General features: G+C 39.0%; 1 protein-coding gene across 3 annotated transcripts in view; it reads right to left on the bottom strand.

The window, feature by feature from the left end:
- The window catches only part of ZNF385B (zinc finger protein 385B), a 158,616-nt gene that overhangs the window by 121,689 nt on the left and 15,074 nt on the right, over nt 1-21,853 (bottom strand). The window contains exon 2 of one of the 3 annotated variants that reach the window (XM_053948366.1): nt 3,696-3,998. In XM_053948366.1, coding sequence (XP_053804341.1) covers nt 3,696-3,996 — 301 coding nt within the window. In that variant the 5' untranslated portion in view covers nt 3,997-3,998. Of the gene's footprint in view, nt 1-231; nt 259-3,695; nt 3,999-21,853 lie in introns of those variants that run through there. The other 2 variants (XM_053948371.1, XM_053948368.1) reach the window with 2 other exon arrangements.

Raw genomic sequence — 21,853 nt, 5'->3', positions numbered from 1 at the left:
GCCCTAAAGTACATGTGCTCTTTAAAACAGCCTAGGACTCAGGGAAAGGGGATTCTCCTTTGCCCACTTTTAAATCTGGACGTCTTCTGTAACAAAAATGAAACTTCCCTACACGTTTCCAGAGATCTGTAAAATCTGCACCTCGACAGGCATTTCTAGCACACTCCCTCAAAACTACACCGACTGTTCCCATGTCACCATGGGGAAAGGAGAGAGAACCAGGAGACTCACCAGGAGATACCACCCCATGGAGGAAGCAATGAGAATTCGCGGAGCAAAACCGGTGTCACCTCCGAGAAAGAAGCGGGAGGAGTAGGAGGCCATGCCGGGATCCCCAGCCGGCGTCAGGAGCAGCCCGCAGTTTTCCCCCCAGCGCCGGGATGCCGAACGCGCGGCTCAGCACGGCCGGGCGGCAGCGCCATCGCGTGGGAGCCGAGCAGCCCAGCCCGGCTGCTCCCGCCGCTGGCATCGCCCGGCCCGGCCGCAGCTCCACAGCCATTCACTCGCTGGCAGCACACGTGCGGCGAGCAGACTCCAATTAGCACTGAGCCAAGCTTGTGCCGTGCGCTCACGACTGGTCGCGGCCCCCGAGAGCAGCGGGTGCTCAGCCCGTGCTCTCAGCGGGGGCAGGTGGATTTCAGGTACCCAGAACAGCTGGGATCTGCCGCATGCTCCAGCAAGGCCCGCTCACTGAAAAGCTTTAAAACAGGCTCACTCCAAAATACATCTCCTCAAGGCTGCAGGAAACCACCCTTTCTTTTCCTTTTCATAGGAAATACATGAAATATTTTCCAACTTAAGCTGCAAGACAAACACACACTTTCTGATTTTGTGCGAGTTCATTTATGTGCTGCTGACAGCAGCCTGTCTGTATGCACAAGGGTCGGGATGGCCCTGGGAGTGGCAGCACTGAAACTGCAGCCAGAGACGTGGTGGGCATGGCTGGTAATAAACAAGCACTAACGTAAGCAATATGTGTGTGCATATTGCACCGTATGCAATGTATTTTCCAAGTAGAATGCTTCTTTTTTCCAGTTTTCAACACCAATGTAAATAAAAGGAGGAGTTCAATGAGTGGATCAAATGACCAAAGTTGCCTAATGCAACCCATTAATTTCTTGATTGTGGCAATATAAAGAAAAGCGGGTCTTAAATCTTATTTTCTATTAAATCTTACTTGCTAGGAAGCAATTTAAATGGCAGGTAGATGTACAATAGCAAAAGAGTTTGTATATATCAATAACTGGCGAGGCAAGATAAACTAGAAATAGAGGAAATTTCTTAGAAAAAATATTTAATAAATTAAATTATATGACAATTGCACCCTTACTCTAAATACAAAGAAGTAACTTTAAACTCATCTCTAAAATGATATTTAGACTTTAAATATATAAAAGCCCTTCATCTACAAAATTAAAGGTATTCTTGCCTGGACCTGGAATCCCAGGTATCAAATCTTAATAAACACTCCAATAGTAGTACAACAAGGATCATTACCAGCAAAAGTTAAGAGCAACAAATTTGATCTTACAGTTGTAAAGCGCAGTAGAAGTCAAAAGTTAATGGACATTTGCTAACAACTGAGGGCCACCTGTCACAGAGGACCACAAAACAGAATGAATATGAAAATATGTCTCATCTCTATTTATAACAAAGTCCACCAAGTGTCAGGGAGAACTAGAGTCAGTGATCCTTCAATTACATCACACAGAATCAAGACAGTTTTGGCAGGTCTGTAATCCTGGTTTCTGAATTGTCAAGGAAAAGTTACAGTCACATATATTTTACAGTCACCTCCTTTCCCAGTGGGAATATTTTTGATTTCACATTTATCTATTGAATACAGAGGAAAACCTCCAACCTGACACTGGATGGAACTTTTGCAGGAGGTTTCCTAAGGTGTGCTGGACTGTTCACTAGGTGCTTTGTTAGAAGGGTACAGCTATAACAGTGAAGTATGAGAGGGGCTATTTGCTTCCTTTGCATGTGGAATAAAGTCTATTCACTGGTGAGGTGAGATTAATATAATTGCTCTCGTACCATCTGCACAATTAGTTCTATTTACAATGTTAGCTGAAGAAATGGGAAAGGAAGACTTCCATTACAAGAGGTAGTAACGCTCCAGAGGACATGGATTAAAACTGAGCCTGGATAATGTCAATTTATAAGAAAATTAATTTCTAATTAGTTTTGGAAAACGTTCTTTGAGAACTACATCCAGTAAGTCTTGTTCTCCCACTGGCTCTTAAACAGTATATTAAATTGTTTCTGTAATCACAGTAATAATAAATTGTCTATTGTAAGGCATTTCTTTCTTTTAAATGCTATGAACACAAGCTATGAAAAAAGAGTGGTTATTTCAATATAAACTAGACCAGCACTAGATAGACCAGCATAACTACTACACAACTAATAGTCTAATATAGAGATCGGTGAACAAGGTACAAAGAAACATGAATTTTAACTCCCAAGCTATGCAGTGACCCCAAAACATGTGCTTCAGCAAACATAATTGTATTCTGAGCATCAGAGCATTCTTTGAGAAATGGTGCCAGAGCATCAGCTGTGATCCCCAGGAATGACAGCAAAGGTATCAGATGAAGGGGTTCAGATAACAAAAAGCAACAAAAATAGAAAATGTTTTTATATATTTGCATTGTAGGTCCACACACAGAGGAATCTTAATCATAATGCCTCGCAGATAGTTATTTTAAGAATGCTCACAAGTAAGTAATCTAGATGTTTTTCAGTAGGAATTTCATCTTTTGAATCGCAGGCCTAGTGTGATTCTCTCTAGTGATACTCTCACACTGTTTAGTTCTAAATCAAACAAAACAGTACCACAGACTTCAAAACAAGTAATATTCAGTTAACAAGAAACAAAATCAGAAGAAAAAGCAAAACCTTTCAATGCAGCTTGACTGCTTCTACATAAAATGAAATAAGAGAAATCAAAGCCAGTGTCTTAATGTAGCAAAAAAACCAAATATTACAATTAAGAAGACTTCTTGTATGAAGATCTGAGATCTTTTAGATTTTTCTCAAGTACTTATGAACTGAGTCTAAAGTAAAAAGAAACAAACTACCCCAAAAAACAGAAAAGCCTATTATGTGCTTTGTATCTTTACATTATGCATGCTAAATGCATTTTGCTCAAGACTTTTGTTTTTCCCGGTAAGTAAAGTCTTATTTTGAAATACTTCTTACTTAGAGGTCTTTTCCAACCTAAACCGATTCTATGGATAAGAGTGGTTAAAATGCAGAGGGCTGAAAGGAGAAAGAAGCAAAGGGCCAGGCTTGTAGATTCCAGCTCTCCTCCTCCATCATTCCACTACTAGATTTCATTTAAAAGCTTCTCCTGTACATGTAGCATCCCTCCAGAACTTTCTTTTGAGAACAAAAGAAGATGACAAAATGTGTAAGTATTTGGATCCACAAGAGTTACTTTTAAATAGACCATATCTCAAGGTCCAACACATAATGGAATATTGCCTGGAATAATGGAATATTGCCTCAATACCACTTGGCTTCAGAGGAAAAGAAATACACCAATAATTCTGAACATGGCAAAATATTATTAACTGTTAGTATTAATCTATATTAAGTTTAATGGTTATGTTAGGTGGAGAAGGTAGAGCTTAAAAGCTTCCTCAGGATTCTTGACCAAGATGCAGCACTTCAAACTAATTACATACCTGTGCTTGCACTTGCAAACAAAGTGCCAGGAGCTGTACTTGTAGGGAGCTTTCCATTATTTAGCTGCTTCACTCTTTTCAAGTGAGATTTCCCATTGTAATGAACTTGAGCTTGGGCTGCAGAGTTCAGCTGTATATTGCACACTTCACAAAAGGAAAAAAGTATCTTCTTTTTTTCTTTGCTTAATTGGTAATCCTGTCTGTCATTCCTCAGTCCCTTTTCTTCAAAGGCCCGTAGAACAGCTGGTTGATTCATAGTCCCATCTTCAACTGTGTGCTCAGGACTTAATGGACGCTTCATGCCTACAAAGAAAAGAGACAAAATTGTTACTAGAGAGCAATGAATCCTTACTATTAAAACTGTGTTTTCTGTTTTAAAATGCTGTAATGCATGACCCAGCAACCAGTTCTAACAAATAAGGTTCCAAACCGCAGAGGCATTGCTTAATATAGAAATAAATGCATTTGTGATACACCACAGAGCTCAGAAATAGTAAGATGGCAATATATCACAGTCTATGCACAGCAACTTGCAACAACTCATTATTTTGTTAACCAAGCTCTCTATTTCAAAGCAGATTTATTATTGCATCTGTAGCAGAGGTTAAGATTATTTTCAAATATGTTTCCTCTGCCTTACTAAACACTGGTTCCAGAGCTTTTCACTTTCCAATGACTATAGCAGTGCCCACTGCTTCAAATACAATTATTTCACAAAAAGGATGCCAACAAGAAATGTCATGGAAACACTGGAAGACAGCAGACTGTTCAAATGAGACTAATGAAGCCTTTCCACTTTCACATACATCCAAATCTTCAGCTTCATACAAAGATTGTATGTTACCTATATTAGCTTCACAACTCAAAAGGAAAGTCAGCTAAACATTAGTCTTCTGCAAACTACACAAAATCATGGTAAATGACAGTCCCTGAACAACAAGCCAAGAGCCTGAAATATTAACTTGCCCTAGGGAATAAAAACCTCATCATCAAGCTGCACAAAATACAGTTTTACATATATAAGGGGAACGTCTGTATTTTATTCAAGGTATGGTGCTAAACCAGCAGAGAAGAAATGGAGAGGGGTGGGGTGGGAGGAGAGAGGAGGTTCTAGGGTAACTCATATAGAAAATAATTCTGTTTTCTTAGCTACACAAGTTGATACTTATTCTTATCCTCCACCACCCATATACTCTGGATGGCCAAAGCCTGGCTCAGAGAGATCAGTGTACAAAAGCAGCTCTTTCCAGGCAAGAGTGCACCAGTGCTCAGGTTTCAAAAGTAAAAGACTTCAAACACAAGGTCCCTTTTCCAGCCTGGGAACCAAAGCAGCACAGAACTTTGTGTACACTTACCACTCTGTTAGGCAGGCACACTGAAAGACGCAAACATTAAAACCAAAAGTGGCAGTAATCCTCCCCAGAAGAGTGCAGCATTCACAAGTAACACTAGAGTACCCCTCTCATAATCCAGTTAAGTTTATTACCAAGAGAAAGTCTGTTCTGTTCTCTGGCACAGGGGTGTACACAGAAAATGCTTCAGAAACAGTCATTTATATGGTAGGATAGAGTATTTCATCATATTCCTAACTCTAACCCATGCTTAACATTTTAGTATTGGTACAGATTCCTTCTCAAGTACAATTCACTGATCAAGTATTCTAAATAGACTTCATGTGTTTGTTTCTTATAGATGACAGTTCTGTCATCAAACAAAGAATATTAATGATACATTAAGGTATAAATCACATCAAATAAAACCAAAACTAATTATTAAAAATAATCGTAGCATACAGATACCTAATTAATTTAAAAACAAAATACTGGTGATCCTGAAAACCTAGGCTAGAGACTGTCACAATAAATCATTTAAATGTAAGTATCATATTTCAAGGCCAGCAACCAATATCCTTGACTCAGCTGAGCTAAGATAACATTTTCATCTGAAAATTTAATCTCCTTAGAGCTTCAGTATTTGTATTTTTCAATGTATTTTAAACCATAAATAACCTCCCCTAGTCCCTTTGTTTTCCTTATTTTTTATTTCAACATCACTGTTGTAGCTTTTGTTCTCTGAAGTAAAATGTTTTGAAACAAAAATTCTTTTACAAGTTGTACATACAAACCATTATAGAATAATAAAATACGTTACAGTTTAAAAATCCTGTCCTATCAAAAATCTCATATGTTTGGTTGCAGACAGAAAATAATCCAAAATATCATTCAGCAATTATTTCAATCATCTGCAAGATCCCAATGAAGCTCAGTTGGTTTGGATACCTTCAAAATTGGCAGAGGCAAACATCTGCATTAGGAAGCTGCATGGAGCAGAAGGAAGACTGATGGAGCACCAAAGCTTCCCAAGGAGGGTTATTTTGGAAAGCACCAGGCTGGTACTGCATTAGCACAATAGCACTGCAGCACAAGGCACGCACACTCCTGGACTGCATGTTTCTGCTTCCTTTCCTCCAAAGGAACAAAACCTTGCTAAAGTCTGAGACTGCTCAATTACGGGCCAAAGCAGGGTACATGGGGAAAATCAGAACATTTGCCTCAAAAATGCAGTCCTGACATCACCAAAAGTGTTTATAAATACGGACACACCCAGAAAGTACAATTGAGCACAGCAAGGTGTCACATGCTGCACCTGCACCCTTAGGCATCCCAGCTGCCAATATAGAAAGAAAATTAACCTTCAAACAAATAAAAAGAAATCACTGCCAAGGTACACTCTTGTTTTAACAAAAAAAAAAAAAAAAATATATATATATATAAATTCAGTTCTACTACAAAGTTGCATACACAGGACAAACAAGTCATTGAAGCAATGTCTTGCTACTAATTTAAGAATTAAAAAACACAAGCTGAAATTTTAAAACAACCTTTGTTGCCTTAAGCTCTGCATCTAAATTAAAAGGTGGCCTGATTATAAGCAGCATTGACCTCCCAACAACTGATGGAAACAGCAGATGCAAATCACTTCTGAGAAAATGCCTACATTGAGCATAGGAGGGCTTGTAGCATCATACTACCAGCCCTGGAGAGAGAACCATGTCCTCTGTACATGCAGCCAGAGACAGGACCATGCCAGAAGTCTGCCTGTTCCTTACAGAAATCCCAGCCCTTATCCCCCTGGGATTTGGAGATCTGAACATTTGGTAAAGCAAATCACTTGTGTTTGAAGAGCTTTGTTTAGTCTCTTCTACAGTTTTTAAAAAGAAAATGTTGGTGGCAAACATGCACTGAGATTTTAAAGTATGGCCATTTTTCACACAGTAATACAGATTTTACCATAAATGAGTACATCTTGTGGTGCATGTATTTGTTCAAAAACTAAAAAGGTTATTACACGCAAAGAAAGTTTCCATTGTTTTAAACATTTCATCTCCTTCCTTTCTTCTTTAAAGTTCAGGTTGGAAAAACATACCTTTGAAATATCCTGGTTCTCAAACATTCAGCACAGGTACAATTCTGCATTGAGTCAGTGCAGAATCTCACCATGAATGAGGTTTATCTTGTACAAGCTAACCTTTCTTTAGAAAGCTATCTGAATGCTTTAAACTTTTATGAAAGAAACACGTACATACACATTAAATTGTACTAGAAAATAAAATGAAAAAAACCCTAAACCAATCACTTTGTTCTTATTCTTTAAACTTTGTAGTCACTCAAATTTATGCGAGCACACATCTGACAAGTGCTTTTTTTCTCTCAAAAAGAGCTTACTCCCGCAGATAGATTGTGAAGAGTTCTGAGTGGTACTTGTTCTCACCCACCAGGAGTCAGATATGAAACAGGGCCATTTCATTCCTCAGGCTTACACATAGCTCAATGCCATTATCATGTAACAGAAGCAGCTACTTGAGACTACAGTCAGTGAGCTGAGAATAAAGAGAAGCTACATAATCATTACATTCTGTGAAGCCAAAAAATTATTTAGAGTAATTGTTATAGGTAGGATTGTGAAGTATTTAGAAGTTGGATTAAGAGTAAGAACAAGAATATGAGTTCATTAAAAGGCAGAAGGGTTGGGAATTATCATATGGACAAAATACATTTGATCAATCACAACCGTAATACAGCACAGTGTAAGCCAAGTCTTAGCAGCAGCTGACACATAACAATATCCACAAATTAAAATGATCCATACAAAAAGGACATGATTCTGTGAATCACACTGGACACACACATTGCAAAGGTTATCACTGTATTTACTCAGTGAGGGTTAGACTCAATTAAAAATTGAAAGGTGGGAATGGGAAAACAAGAAAAACAAAGCAGGAAATACAGAAGAGCATCCATAAATCCAGCTGAAATGATCCAGAAAAATGTTAAGTCTGTAAAGGGATTGTATGCCCCATCAGTTTTTCTCTTGCAAAACAAGTTCTGAATCAAACCAGATATGCTCATTTTTCTTCTGGATCATAAGAGGAAGCAATGTAAAGTATAAGACCTTTTCAGGTATTTGACATAAACTGTTACCAGACTAAACAGGGTTGTCCCTCCATCACATTTCCTCTCCAGTACACAGAACTGATCTATCTCAATAGAGTCTGCAAACAATACCGGAGCAAGAATAAGTTAGTGATTTATGACACCACATTAAAATTCTGAAGTGTCATGAGATACCCTGTTAGGATTTCTGAAAACACATCTTCTCAGCCTCTTGCAGCTGGCAAAGAAATCTAAGTGTGGATATCCTTTGTACTTGAAGCTTAAGGCAATTAGCCTTTCAATTTGGCCGGCTAATTTACTTTTAAACAGAGTTGTGCTTTCAGAGGAGCTACAAAGAAGTATTATATATAGTATAGTGCTGTAGGTGAGAATGTGCAAATCTTTACTCAAAGGAAATATGCTTTGGTTATCCTAATGAATTAGTGATGGCTACATGATGCATTCTTTTCCTGAGTGCTGGTCTAAACTTTTGCAATGCCCATTCCTAATTAGTTCATACTTCAAAGAACCACTGTGCTGGAAATGTAATTAGACTGCCTTTCCTCCATGGATCTGTGCCAGGTAAGCAAAAAAGAAAATGTATTTTAGAAACTTACATATGGGCAAAGAGAATTTTCTCCTTTAGCCTTTGGAAATAATCAAATGAGTTGCTGAAGACATGGGAACAAAAACCAAAATTAACTGGCTTTCTATATTGTTACATTTTCAAAAAGGTTCATTCAGACAGCTGGAAGAAGGGGAGGGGAGAGAGAGAGACTCAGGACCCAGCCTTGTGTTGTAGTCTTCTTAAGCATCTCCAATGGAGAAAAACTCTGTACACTGAACTAGTGAAGTCTGCATACATGCTTGAAGGGCTGTGGTCTCGCACTGAGCAACTATGATTCCCTACTTCCCCATCTCTCCATAAAACATTTACACAGATCTCCCAAAAGAAAAAGCCCAACCCCAAAAAATACACAAACTAACTTTGAATACCTCCAGAGCATTATTTAAAAGAAATTCAATAGAGCTGTTCTTCACAAGTCTTATGACCTTTCTTATATTTTTAGAGAGTATTTCCCAAACACAGATAAACTATCAAGAGGCATATGGTTTGCACCATCTGGGCAACAAGTTCTTTTGGGATACTGTGGTGAACAGCATATGCATAGTGCCTTGTGTGCAGTATCCTACAGAGTTTAAAAAAGCACTAGAGACTCTTGAAGCCAGCCTTGAAAAATCCCCCATATGTTTAAGGGACCTGTTTGGTTTCAGGAGATGTGTTTCTCTTTCTTTCAGTACAAACCCAAACACACAACTGCCATGTTTAATCCTCATCTTGTTCTGAAATTCCTCAAGGAGGCATCATATTCTGCAACAACTCCACCTGTCAAACTATTTATTACCCATCCATCCATATCTGATGAACTCTTGGTTATGTCTTTCATCTCTGCTTACAAAATACATGGTATGTTTTTATTCAAAGTTACAATAAAAATTGGATGGTTCAGAAAAGTAAACATATTTTTTATTTCTTAAGACAAATAAAGAATAATCAGTTGGTCACAGTACACAGATCAAACGGGGATAAGTAATTTTTTAGCTTTAATTTTGACACTAGTTCATCAATACAAAGAGGAATAGAAACTCAGCTTGCTTGCATTGAGCATGAAAAGTCTTGAATGGTGACAAGTGGCTGACAGCCTCTTCACTAACACATTTTAGAGCATTTAACATTTGAAGGAGATTCTCTTCAAACTATAGAAACAGATGGTTGTTTCACAACACAAACATTAGCTGTTCAGCACAAGGTAATTCACAAAACTGGAAGCATTCAAGTAGCTAGTGTTTTGCTTTGCTTTACTAGCCTTGAAATTTTCCATGTTAAGGAAATCTAAAATTAGACCTGCTGCACTAGACTGTGAGCTCAGCTAAACTGGAGTAAATGAAATGACTCTCAGCTTAGGTTATCACTGACTGCTGTTGCATGTGCCAATATCTGCAGTTAGCTCTAATTATAAGGTTGATCCTTTCCTCTGCAGCACCTATATTTACAGATTTCTGGCACTCTTAGCATTAACAAGAATTTATTTACACATCGGTTTATTTGCCAAAGAGATACATCCTCACCTGACATAACACTTCAGACTGCTGCCAAACAGGCTAACCAAGTTTGGAGTCCAGACAGCTAGCCTGGATTATGCTTCAAGACAAACAGATAGCTCTACAGAATTATCATAATACGATTTTGCTTGATGAACCATTTGACAAGTTGGTGCCTTCTACTCAGCAGTCTGTCATTAGACTACTGCTTACCTTCAGTTAACTTGCATTCTAAGCAATCTTAGCTAATTAAAGAAGAATATTTAGATACCCTAAGTGTCCAACACATGGTTTAGATATAATTTTAGACATTTGCCCTCCCCTGCCACATGCAGAAACCTTTCAGAGAGTAGACCTTCCAGGAAAATGGCTACTCAGCTCCCTTAGCTTTCTCTATAACAAATGTTTTGAACAAATCCCAATATCCATAGTGCTATCCCTGGTATGATGTCTGTAACAAATCCCATCAGGTACCCCATGGTCCAGTCTGTGTTTTAGTGTCCTCATTAAAAAAAAAAAAAATTAAAAAAAGGTCCATTTCATACCAGCCATAACTGATTGTCTGTATCTGATCCTATTTTCATCCTATTTCATCCAGGAACTCTAGTTTCCTATTAAAGACTTAAATCCCAAATATACAGTATTCGTAAAGCAACACCCAGGAAGAAGAAAAAAACAAACCACAAAAATAGAGAGACTCATATTAGCTCTTTCTTGGATACGGGCAGCATTAAAACACAAAACATGCCCAAATGCCAAATGGACAGGGAAAAAGAAAAAAGAACAAAGAAAAGAAAAAAGTTAAAAAATAGGATACTTTAATAAGTTGAACATGAAAATTACAAGTTATTTTAACAGCAAATCTTCAATTTTAAAAAGCTAAATTTTCCCAAGTAGAGATTAGCAAAATTAGTTTTCTTGTGTATATTTTCAATTTTGTCCATTTTCATAATCTGCTTTCTTGAGACCAGGGAACTGTCTTATCAATTACAAATTTAACAAATAAATTTAATGATATTGCCTCTAGGAATTTTCTACAAAGTTGCTAGGTTAGGATTTTTACTTGTAACTTTCAAAGTATTGGATCCAAGTACTATTTAAATCAAAGGACTCTTTGTATTTCTCCCTAGAAAAACAATGAATAACACAACATTAATTAAATGTATCTCCATCAGATTTTACAACTTGGAAGAGCTGAGTACAAACCTATAAAGAGAAAATCCTGTAGAGGATATAGTTTGAACCTGCGTTCAACAATAAAAGAACCACAGAAAATAGTGTTTTTTTAAAGAATACTTTATTTTTATACATTTAAGAAGCTTAAGATAACATAAAGCCAACTGCAAAACAAATGGATTTTAACTATTTGGACAACTGATTCAAGATGTAATGTACTTCTAGTGAAGCAACTATTTTATTTATAAAAAAAAAGCTGTTCATGGCATAAACTTGCAAAAATAAAGATCAAAACCTGCTGACATAATCTGAGGTTCCTACAGGGTATTTGTATCTGGCTGTTACTTTATCTTGCTTGAGCATAATTACATTTGAAGAGTAAATCAATCTTTGGTCTCAGGAAGTAAAAATAATTTCCTACCTTCTTAAAAATATCAAGAATTCATCTCAGCATAAAAGGAAGCAACAAGAAAGTCAGGCCTAATAGATGGTTGTCCTGTTCTTAAGTCTGACAATGCTAGGAGCTGAATAGAAGTTGTACTGGAAATCATTAATTCAGGATAAAGCCTGGTAATGCTGTGAAAGCACTCTTCGACACAAGAACTTTGATGATTGTGTGAAAATAATGGCTGGGCATGAACAAAGAACACACCACATTGAGAAAAAAAAAATGTGAGATTGATATCTATCAGCTTGATTGGAAGCACTAAGAACACAAAGAACAGAAAACTGCAAGCATGATCAGTGGCAGTGAATGTCAATCCTCAAATGCTCCTAAAAAGATGGTCCCAGATTAGTCATCATTCATAAGATCTTGTCATTGTCTATGTAAGCACTGATTCTCTTCTGGAACTGAAAAAATATCAAAACTAATGTTGCCTTATAGTATAAAGGGACATCACACCTGTTTTAGCTTATTAATTACTTAAGTTTTATGATCAAGTTATAAGAATATACCCAGCTGGTAGTGACAGACCATAAGAATATTGGATCACCTAGTCTGAAGCCACCTGTAGGCAGGCTAGGTTAAAGTTAGCGCTGACCTGAACCTAACCCTTTGCTTGCCCTTGTCCCCATTTAAAGGAACTACAACTAAGTGTATTTCGTGCCAGTACTGAACTTGGAGAGATGTCTGGTGAAGATACAGCCACTCCCTTATTCCTCCTTTCCATGTACAGATCTCTCCTAAACTCGAGCTGCCAGTCACCTCAGGCTTTAAGTGACTGTTGCTTGCAAAATCCATTCTGAATACCGTATTCCACACCAAAAAACACACTTCCATTCATAAAAAAAGAAGAGCCAGCCTTTTGTGAGTTTTGCTGACATTTACCCTGATCCAGAAACAGGACATGCACGTGCTTCCATGCTGTAAATAATCCAATCTGCTCTCCCCTCAACTAAGAGCCATGAGAAGGGGGGCATTTGCTCACACAAATTTGGCAAACATTCCTCATTTCTGTGCTTTCCATCCAGTGCAACTATATTATTGCTTTAATTTAATCTGGTTTTATAAACTTTTGGACCCTAACTTTTACATTTTAAGCTCAACATAGTACCTGAATTAAGAATTCACATGGCAGATTGTTTGGGTTTCTTCCTTTAACTATTCATTTGTATAAAATCAGTATACTGCTTACATATCATACTTAATAGTCAAAAATACATGAAGATACTCAGATAATATATTGCTCTACCATAAAACCTTCACACCTAAGGTCCATTGGCAATTCCACTAAACTGCATAAACTTATCATGGCACATGTGGTAGTTGAGATGGCCACAACACGCACAGTACCACCACACAGTTTCAGAAGGCTTTAAGCATTCCCCCAAACAGAGTAACACCATACATACCAGAAGGCTTCAAGCATCTGCCCATACAGAGTAACATCATTCCACTTCAGAAAGTTGCAAGCATCTGCCCTTCTTGCTCTTTAGCCCACCCTTTTATACCCCTCATGTTCATGCATTGCACCTGTGTGCCCTCTGTTCCCTTTGGTGGTTGGTCAGTGCACCTGGGCACTCTGTGTCTCATTATCTTCAATACTGTTCACCTGACCTACACAGCTCTAGCCTGTTAGGGATGAGGCTCAGGCACAGCCCCACTCCCAATTACTACAAACTGTGTACCTACATAAAAATTTTAAGCCCTGCACTCTTGTATATATTCTACACCAAGTATTCAGGAGGCACTGAAAAAAATAATAGTTGAGTCAACTATTTGAATTGCTAAAGTAGATGTCACTTCCTGAAACTGTTGTTTCAAAGAACTCTGCAGACCCCAACAAAAGAAGGGCATGGACCTGCTGGAGAAAGTCCACAGGAGGGTCACAAAGATGATCAGAAGACTGAAGCACCTCTCCTATGATGAAAGGCTGAGAGAGTTGAGTTTGTTTGGCCTGGAGAAGAGAAGGCTCCAGGAAGACCTTAGAGCACCTTCCAGCAGCTGAAAAGGCTATGACAGAGCTGGAGAGGGACTTTTCACAAGGATATGGAGTGACAGGACAAAAGGTAATGACTTCAAAATAAAAGAGGGTAGGTCTAGATTACATAATAGAAAATTTCTTTGCTATGAGGGTGGTGAGACACCGGAACAGATTTCCCAGAGAAGCTGTGGATGCCCCATCCCTGGCAGTGTTGAAGATCAGGTTGGATGAGGGCCTTGAGCAACTTCGCCTCATGGAAAGTGCCCCTGACCATGGCAGGGGGTTGGAGCTGGATGATCTTTAAGGTCCCTTCCAACCCAAACCATTCTGTGCTTCTATGATACCTACTTCAGCTGGTATACAGACCAGCTAAGTGTGAGTAAACCAACAATAACACAAACCAAAATGGATGTTCTAACTCCAGTAGGAATCAAGTTGCATGATAGATGCACAGATTCTTTCAAAGATGTTTGTACTTGATACAACTCGGAGTTTCCTACAAGGCCAGCTTTACTGTGTAAAATACTCTACATAAAGAACATGCCACATAAATGACAACAGCCCTTCCAGAATACCAGATCTAAATAACATTTCTCAAAGCACTTCTGTTCAGGAAAGAGGCTTAGTGCATAGAGACAGGAACAGAGATGAGGGAAGTGGCCTGTGGATATCCTCATGTTTCAGACAGCTGTGTGTGCATCTTGCTCAGGGGACAATGTAAAATTAGAGTAGAGCATGGGGAGTGAGACAGAGAGTACAATGGAACTGATAAAGGAGCCTGATATCTCAGGCCTAATCAAGCAGAAACCATGGGAGAGAGACACAGATAACTGCTCCCTGGTGTAGAAGTGACCAAGAGACATGTTGTGAAATTTTGTAATGATTATCAGGTAACTGATGTAATGAAGAAGGTGTAACCAATGAGAAACTGTTACCAAAAATAGAATCCTATATACCCTATATAAACTCTTCATATTCTCAATAAAATTGTCTTCTGAACCAGCTCAGTCGTCCCCATCTCCCTATCGCCCATAGTAGAGGGCCCATTCCTACATCTGTGTCAGAACCCAAGTGTCGTGGTTTGACATGGAAGTGAATTTTTTCCAGGAAGTTGGGTCAAACCAATTAGTGGTCAGGTTTGGATATTGGCACCTGGAGTGACCACTGAAAGTATGGACACGCCTCTGAGAACACAGGGGGTTAAAAGCAAGAACTCCCAGGAGAACTGTCTCTTTTGGTTCCGGTCGTCAGAGAGTGCAGACTCTCCCCTGCCCAGCCATGGGCTGGGTGTGGGAGGGGAAGCCACGTGGCCTTGTCCAGGTAGGCCGAGGGGCTGAAGGTCTGGAACCCAGCCAGCTCCTGGACGGAAGGGTGGAGAGAAGCGGAGATGCCTTTGTTCCCCCCCCCACCCCACAGAGGGAAAGCGACAGAGAGCCTGGCGGCACCTGGAAATTTGCTGGCAGAGGAGAAGGAGAAGGGGGGGAATAGTGCCCAGCATGGGAGACAGAACACCGGACCGAGATATCAGCCGTCCAGGGAGTCTGAACTTTTAACCCTTTCCAGGAAATGAGGGCTTTGTAAAATATTACTCCTCCTTGATTTGTAGTGGAAGAGAGATAGTCCAGGACCTGAGATGTTAGAAGAAGAAATATTTAGGTGGGAGGAGATGATGAAGTAGCTTTTGGCTGGACTTTTCTTGTTAGCCATGGACTGAACCAAAATCTCCTGCAATAGAGACTGCATTTTAGGGGGATGCAGTGGTGACCCAAGGAGACCTGTTTCAGCTTCAAACAGCACAGGAATGGCAAGAACCAAAGAAAGCTGAGGAGGGAATGGTGATACCCTCTGTCTTCAGGAAGAAGATGATTCCTGTTTTTGGACCCTCGGCCCCAGGGGAAAATGGGGGGGACTGTAGTCCCAGGATGAGAAGCTGAACTGTTGTATCTTTGGGTCCATGGCAAAGCATCCTTAAATGAGCCCTATGAGCAGTCTGTCCATGCACGGTGGTGAGAGCACTGTGACATGGAAAGGAGAGTGTCACACTGGCAGATTTTTTTTCCGAGCGGTTGCCATGTGTGACAGGGAAACACAGGGTGGCAACTGTGTTTCCTGGCGAGTCTGTGGCACAAGAGAGACTTCTCTCTCCCTTGATAGTTTGAGTATTGATTATCTGAAGGGTGGTAATTTGATCAGGAATCCCGGGTGATGTTTCATGGTGGGTGTTTTTGGATTTGGGAGGAGGAGGGGTGCCCTGGCTGTCTCAAGACCCTGGCTCGGAGACCTTGGCACAAAGTCAAAAACACCTGTGGCTTCAATTTTAGCCCGTGGGAAAGGTTGCCAACTCTGTATGAGGAATTACAAGCCACAAGGGTTTGAGTAGTGTGATACGTGAATTGACACAGGGTGAAAAAATAGAATTTTGGGGTTTTTAGAATGTGATTCAGGGGTACAAGATAGAGGAATTTGGGCGTGTCCTAGCCTTCTTCTCCTTCTTCTTGTCCTCCATGTCTTGGTGTGATGGCTTTTCTATTGGTTTAAGGTAGAGACACGCTGTCTAACATAAGTGATAGGCATTGGCACAATATTGTAAACACTCTGCGTAACTTTTGATATAAAATGTAAACACTGCCCAAGAGGGCACGCAGAATGCCATGGCCTCCTTGCTAGACAGAGAAAGAATGTTATAGATAAGGAAAAATAAACAACCTTGAGAAGCTGATCCAACGCATTCCAACTCCTTCTTAGGCTGCACAGGCTAGGAAACAAGGACTTTTACAATCCTGGGGTCATTCCAGCATCGCAGACCCTGAGACATTTGGAACAAAACTATGGGGTGTTTTTACAAGCAATTTCACACCTTTTTCTCCAAACCATCCCCTCCATTTCCCCATCAACTCAGAATACACTGTTTTGGCAAGGGCACATTTCATACCATGCATTTGTGCTCATTATCAGCATCAGTTATGATGATGCAGTACAAGGCATCTAAATATTATTGCTGACACAGTACCAAAGAGTAAAATTTTTAGCACAAAAGCAGTGACAAAGACTAAAGGTCTGGCAAGATAAGAACCATTCATGTTTGCCATCAAAATGAACAAATGATGGAATATTCAACTTACACCCACCCATATTCCAGAGATGAACCCAAGGCACACAATTGGTCTTTTGCTGATTACTGCATAAAGTGTGCTTCTCATGGAGGTGACTGCATACCAACTGCCACGTTAACAAGCAGTGTCTTCCCTCAGACATTTACAAACATCAGAATGCTTATTCATGACAGTCCCACATATCATCTGCCGTCCCAGATGGTGACTGGTGGGATGCTGATTTTGTCCTAAGGCAGTTACCACCCACCAAGATAGTATATGCAGTGCTAAATAAAAAGCATGTGCCATCTGCTGTCAAGTTTAGAAGATTTGTTGAGATGTACTAGATTAGTTTAAGTTTATTTTAGATCAGGCAAATCAGGAGGTTATAGCTCTCTAACTGCCTAATAAAATAAGAGTAAGTTGCACTGTAGAAGACACAGTAAATTAAGAACAAGTTACAATGTTCTGCTGCTTCCACCTACTGACCTGGGAGCAGCTAAGGATTCTCACTGTGATCAGTGGCAAAAGGCACATATGGCCGCAAGTTCAGAGGGAACCTTAGACCAAGAAATAATTCTGCAGAACTTACAGTTTTCCTTGGCCTGAAAAAAAATTTAGGAATTTTATTTCTTGCCAACAGGATGTTTTCTGCCTCCTTTTCTTGTGATCATTTACAAAATGATACTGTTATCATTTTGATTGCTGGTTCCTCCATCAATTCTTGCCCAGTTCCAATTTTTTTCCTAACCTCTCTGTAGAGTCTTCTTATCTTCCTGCTCATGCACTGACATATTATATATACATAGAAGAAAGAAAAGACAATTAAAAAGCAGAACTAGTATGATATCTTCATCCTTCTTCACAACCAGCATAAACTCACTTCATGTGTCATATCCATTTATACACGGTTAATAGAAAATACAACCATTTCCCCAATAACTATTAGGAACTCAAAATATACAAAATAATTCTATGCATTCTTTTTAAATTATCTAATTTAATTTATTTTTATACATCGATAAATATCTAAAGCAAGCAGAGAAAATAGAAAAATACATCCACAGAAGCATTTTTCTAATCTTTTTAAATCACCAGGTACATTAAAACCTTTCTCAGGCAGGCAATTAATCCTTGCACAAATATAAAGTTTACATCACTGTCTACTGGGATGAAAAAAGCATTGTTTAAGCTGAACCCTTAAGAAGTAAAATTTCAAAATATGGACAAATTGTCATTAAATCATTAACATCAGAAGGGCAGGACACAAAGGAGAGAGATCACCAAGGTCTGTACTGCACAGTAATGAGGGAGAGGGGTTGCAAAGGTCTCTGCAGGGGCCCTACACTGTCCCCAGCACTATGGCCCCTGTGGCTGCACCTGCAGAGATCCTCCAGGAGCAAATGCTCAAGGAAGTTTCCTCCAGGCCAGCACAACTGCATCACCTCCTCCAGCATTCACCCCATGAAGGGCAGAGGAACAGAGTACATCAATCAACTGAAAATGACAGCTTAGCTCCTGAGAAAAAGCAGGAACAATCTAAGGAAAAAAAGCCCAAACCATCTGGAAATCTACAGGACATGCAGCCAGAGGCAATGAGGGGCAACAAAGTAGTTTTTTCCAAGCTCCTTAAGCATGTTTGCTTACCCCTTTTCAAATGAGTGTTTGTAGAACTGTCAGCTGTTTTAAATCATCCCAGACTGCTTCCTCTACTGCAGAGTTCACTAATCCACGATCCCAGTGCAGCTCTCTGTAGAACACTTTATTAAATGGCCAGGTAACCATAAATGCATTTAAAACTAAATACCAGATATTTAAGACAAAAAGATATGTCATCAAATTTTACAAGTCACAGTTAGTCTTGTGCTGCCATCCTGCATAGAATACAAGGCTGGCACCTGCTCAGGGATATAAACATCATTCCACTTGTCATTTTACAACTATCTATTTGAAGTCTTCACAGAAATTCATGCATACTGCTCCCCTAAAAAGTAAAAAAAATTATTTTACAGAGGGATAAACTTCTGATGATGGCAGTCACATGGAAAATTGGCCATTAATCTCCCCTGAATAAATATGACCCCCAGGAAGATGAAAGTATGAGCAGAATATATATATTTTTACACTAGAAAATGCTGAGGTGCACAACAAGAAGTTTTACTTAAGCATTTTCAGCTCAAGTTATCTTTCAGAAGCCCATTTTATTCTCAGGAGAAATTTCTCTCCAGTCATTCATTTTTCAAAGCCCTTTGCAACTTTAAGATTTCAGTAAAGCTGACTTTTATGCCTTATTTGAGTAGCTCTCTCCCTTGTCCAAGGTGTCACATTCCCTGGAGACATTTGGTAGACTTAAATTTCCTCAACATTTTATTAATAAAGAATTTTTTAAAAACCCATTCTTTTTTTGATGTGCAGACAGTTGATTTTGTAACACAAAACATCCTTGTAATAAAAAATTATTTTATTAAATTCTCCAGTTAATGAAGATCTTTCTCTCTCACATTGGCTTACCAAGTTGATCTGTGGTAAAGTTGTCCCCTTCTGAATAGCTGATAACTGAATACATTTTTGTTAAAGACAGTTTTAAATACACTTACTGCCTTAAAAGACCCAGCAGGTTGACTATCCCTCCTGTGTTGACATCAAAACCTCATATTCAAGCATGAGGTTTTGAATATGAAACATTTGGAAGGGTTCACTTAAAAACCCAAGTTATCAATCTGATGTCACCTCTGCTTATGACACTCCACTCACAAATTCAGGGCAGCTAGCTCTCAGAATTATATCTTGCAGTATTAGGCATTTTTCTTAAGCCTGGGTCATGCAGTCATAAAAATCCCCAGGAACTTCAGCTTTTTAAATATCCTTCTAATCCTGGCAGAGCTGACTGAAAACATGAACCCTAAAGGCTCAAAAACTGGAAGGGAATTAAAGAGAAACCAATTTCAATTTTCTTCTAGATCTGAGATGATTTTTGAATGTTCAGAGCTGACAATGTTTAGGCAGGAGCATTTATCTTCTCTCAGCCATGCACTTGATCAGGGTCTGGACTGCTGCTATGCTGTATCACTGTAAGAAACATAAGATTTAAAAAAACAAAGCCCAAACAAAACCAAACCTAAATTCTAGTCCTCGTGTACTTCCTCCAGGACAAACCCTGAACAATCAGGCATGTATTCAGTCATACAGTCCAGGCACTGATTTTGGGTCAACCCTGGCTGATGGTTTAATTTCTTTTTCCCTATTTGTTCAGTCCATAAATCCATCAGATGACAAGTGTTTTGTCTTCCGCTGTGTTCCCACAACCTCCCTGTTTTTACAAGGGCATGTAGTGACAGGATATGGGGTAATGACTTTAAACTGAAAGAGGGTAGTTATAATATAAGAGGGATTAGTTATAACCTAAACTACTTCACTGTGAGAGTGATGAGGCCCTGCCACAGGTTGCCCAGAGTGGATACCCTGTCCCTGGAAGTGTTCAAGGCCACATTGGTTGGGGCTCTGAGCATCTTGATCTGGGGGAAGGTGTCCCTGTGCACAGCAGGGGGTTGGAACTAGATGACCTTTAAGGTCCCTTCCAATCCAAAACACTCTATGATAATATAATTCCTTTATTTTCCAAGACTAAGGAAGTCTCCCCATAACAAAACAGGATCTCCTTTTCCCTGGCCAGAACTCTTCTCTGCACCCATGTCAGTCTGAAATCATCACGATTGTTAATTAAATCAGTTTCCTGAACTCCACATGGACACTCATCAGTTTTGCAACTGCAGCATTAATGCTCCCTTATTCCTGAAAAGCAGAAAGGTTAGGAATCACTATTTCATTTTACAAAATATTTCTAAACAATATACAAATCAAATTTTTATTTAATTAGGCTTCATTAGGTATGGCAATTAAATGAGAATCCACAGCTATTGTAATTAATTCTGCTTATGCAAAATGGCCAATGCAATCATCAGGCCAAATGGTCAGTTAAATGCCACATTATTATTTTTAGTATTTATCAGTTCTTAGCTAACAAATGAGTGAAGAAAGCCCAGTTCAACTGTCAGCAGAAACACTCATCTGCCATAGCAGTAGATTTCCTCTAGGAAAGCAACTAGAGTTCAGAGATATACCCAAATATCCTTACAAAGGAATGGATATAAAGGACTTAGTTTGTTTACCAGGCCATTTTCCTAGCTGCATTTTGATTTATACGGTGAATCCAAAGGAAAAGTTCCATACCTATTTACACTATTTATAGCATGAGGCGTGTCCACATCAAAAGGACAAAACATGACTTAGGTACTAATGACTCCATTCTTGCTCTCTAAACAATCTGTAGGGACAGTACACAGGCTGATCTAATGGCTGCTCCTCTCATATCTAGATTATCTAAATAAATCCTGAATAACAATAGAGGAATGGTTTTATCACACACATTTTTTAGAAACGAAGACAGACAAGATGAAACAGTAGCATTCTGAAGAACTTTAACAATTTTACATGTGTTTGACTATTTAGACTGTAAACAATAATTAAGTACCACTTCATCTGGTCTCTTCTTGACCTTGTAAAAGCAAATAGACAGATGGACCAGGAAAACCACAAAGTTAAATTAATTTCTTTTTGAAGATGTTCTTCTGATTCCTTTAATGAACACTCTTATTTCAGGGCAAGCACAAATTTGAGGAGAAGACTTGAGAGAATATGAAACTTTCCCACCAAAGTTCTTATTGCAACAACAACCCAAAAAAGGTAGTATTGTCCCAACACTGAAGTCATTAATAAATACAGTCGACCTACATTTTTCATTTCACATACTAAACAATGTTACATTGTGGTCCTAAACAGCTGCCATTTCTCACTCTTAGGATATCATAATGTCATTTTTATGCACTTTCCATTTTTATGTTACATATAGGCACTCTGAAATAAATAAA

This window comes from Vidua chalybeata, chromosome 7 (assembly GCF_026979565.1).
Source record: "Vidua chalybeata isolate OUT-0048 chromosome 7, bVidCha1 merged haplotype, whole genome shotgun sequence".
Classification (NCBI taxonomy): domain Eukaryota; kingdom Metazoa; phylum Chordata; class Aves; order Passeriformes; family Viduidae; genus Vidua; species Vidua chalybeata.
The sequence above is the reverse complement of the archived record's forward strand: the minus strand, read 5'-3'. Positions and strand labels throughout refer to the sequence as shown.